Here is a 2,764-nt window from a genome sequence, read left to right as displayed (position 1 = left end):
CTCTCTCTCTCTCTCTCTCTCTCTCTCTCTCTCTCTCTCTCTCTCTCTCTCTCTCTCTCTCTCTCTCTCTCCCTCTCTCTCTCTCTCTCCTTCCCCCCCCCTCTCTCTCTCTCTCTCTCCTCCCCCCCCTCTCTCTCTCTCTCTTTCTCTCTCTCCCCTCCCCACCTCTCTCTCTCTCTCTCCCCTCCCTCTCTCAACCCCCACCCCGACACCATACACACACAATCTCAGCTACTCACGACGGCCGACGTTGGTCGGAGGGTGTATGATCCATGATGACCTGTGGAGTGGAGAAGGCCTGCTCTATAGGCACAGTGTTGGTGCGGTCCCTGGCTGTGGCCATAAGGTAAGATGTCCTTCTGTGGAGCTTGTTGGCTTGATCCTCCAAGGTTTCTGAACGCAATCACAAGAGAAATAGTTCAGATTCAGAAAAAAATACATTCCTAGCAATCCAGTTTTAGATAAACGTTTCTTAGTAATCCAGTTTTATACAGATTTTTCTTAGAAATCCTGTTTCAGATCAGTCTTTCCAAATAATGTGTGTTTCGCCCTTCAAGCTTTAGGGATTTAGTAAATTATTCCAACTGCTGTATGACAAATGTAAAGAAAATATTCGCTACCCCCCCCCCCCCCCCCCCCCCCGACACACACACACACACACACACACACACACACAAAAATAGAAAAAAATCCACAATGAAATTTAAAAACAAATATCACATACTCGCCAGTGAAAGCTCAAGGTGCTCAAAAGATTCCTCACACAAAATCTTCATAACATACTCTTTGTTCTCCTATTTAAAATTTTTTAAATATTTCTCACAAGACTAAAAATCAGCCCAAAAACACAATGTCTCAGAAAATACAAGAACTCCCTCACCATTCTGTGTTGCTTGAGCGGTACAGTTTTCCTTCATGTTCTCTTTTATGTATGCATTTCAGTCAGCTATCAATCTCCTCCTGTCTTTTATTACTTCAACCTCAATGCTCTCCCCTTAAACTTTGCGCACGCAAGAACGGCTGTCTCCCCCGCCACTTTTTGCAGGGCCCATCCCCCCGTGATAGGCAGATTCACCACTGGCGATTGTCTACGGCTCTCCGGTCCAATTTCTTAAAACAGACGTAAACTCATTACCGTAACCTTGGCGTGAAGATGATAAAGTAGAGAGAGGGAGAGGGAGAGGGAGAGGGAGAGGGAGAGGGAGAGAGAGAGAGAGAGAGAGAGAGAGAGAGAGAGAGAGAGAGAGAGACAGACAGAGAGACAGAGAGACAGAGAGACAGAGAGAAGGGGGGAGGGTGTAGACAGACAGACAGACAGACAGACAGACAGACAGACAGACAGACAGACAGACAGACAGACAGACAGACAGACAGACAGACAGACAGACAGACAGACAGACAGACAGACAGACAGACAGACAGACAGACAGACAGACAGACAGACAGACAAGAGTCAGAGTGCGAGACATGGACAGAGAGAAAGAGAGAGAGACACAGAGAGAGACAGAGAAAGAGAGAAAGAGAGAAAGAAAGAGAGTGAGAGAGAGAGAGAGAGAGAGAGAGAGAGAGAGAGAGAGAGAGAGAGAGCGAGAGACGGACAGGGGGAGAGGAGACAGAGAGGGAGAGGTGGGGAACAGACAAACAGACCGGTCGACTGACGAGAGTCAGTGTCAAAAACAGAGAGAAAGAGAGAGAGAGAGAGAGAGAGAGAGAGAGAGAGAGAGAGATGGAGAGAGAGAGAGGGGGGGAGGGGGAGAGACAAGAAAGAGAGAGGTGGCAAGAACTTCCAAGACTAAAGGGTCTGAGCGATCTTTAAAAAAAAAAGTATATCAAAGTATGTTTCTGCTCGGAACACACCAGAAGACAAGTTGCCTGACACAGCCTGGTCCCAAGTCAATACACAGAGCAGAAAAACCACACTTCATTCATAAAACTTGATTCATGACCCTGTCTCGACTTAACATAATACAAGTTTCTGTGACGTAGATTTCTCCCCTACTACAGACCCAATTATCCCACTACGACTTTCCACTGACATACAAACAGGAAAGGCAGGAAAATAATTAAGATAAACAGATCTGTACTTCTATCATTGACCCCCAACCCCCCTCTCTCCCTCTCTCTCTCTTTCTCTCTCTCTCTTTATCTCTCTGATCACACACACACACACACACACACACACACACACACACACACACACACACACACACACACACACACACACACACACACACACACACAATCAATCAATCACAAACTTACACACACTTTATCCAGACACACACAAACACCCAACAACAGATACATAGAAACCATCAGGTAAAAAGAGAAACTCCCGCTGCTCATGCCCCCCACCTCCTCTCCTCACCACCCATCCTAAACAATAAATCCACATCCCTGACCCTAGACAACAAAGAATCCCCCAAACCACCAACACCATAACCATCCCAAACAGTAAAGCTTAACATCATCATCAGACCCCCCTCCCGGAAAAGTAGGCTTAATATCACTCCCCCCCCCCCCCAAAAAAAAAGAGGACAGCTATACCTGCACACTGTCACTTCCCTCTCCTCCCCCCTAAAAAAATAGTGGGGCTTACCACCATCACCATACTCCCCCCAAATGAAATGAGTCTGTAGAGCTCAAGTGACAGGTCTCCCCCCCCCCCCAAGAAATTTAGATAATATGGAAGATGAACATGACAAATAACGAGAGGTTTACCAGCACACCAAGTAGAAAGGGAGCTCTTACTGGGGGGGGGGGG

At 46.9% G+C, this 2,764-nt stretch overlaps 1 protein-coding gene across 1 annotated transcript in view; it reads right to left on the bottom strand.

Moving 5' to 3' along the window:
* LOC101848432 overlaps window positions 1-2,764 on the bottom strand; it is a gene marked incomplete in the record, with an annotated part of 130,938 nt that overhangs the window by 17,639 nt on the left and 110,535 nt on the right. Inside the window, 1 exon segment of the mRNA XM_005098227.3 lies at window positions 240-393. Within this exon segment, the coding sequence (XP_005098284.2) occupies window positions 240-393 (154 nt within the window).

Source organism: Aplysia californica, unplaced genomic scaffold, assembly GCF_000002075.1.
Source record: "Aplysia californica isolate F4 #8 unplaced genomic scaffold, AplCal3.0 scaffold00175, whole genome shotgun sequence".
Lineage (NCBI taxonomy): Eukaryota > Metazoa > Mollusca > Gastropoda > Aplysiida > Aplysiidae > Aplysia > Aplysia californica.
This window is presented reverse-complemented; position numbering and strand designations above follow the sequence as displayed.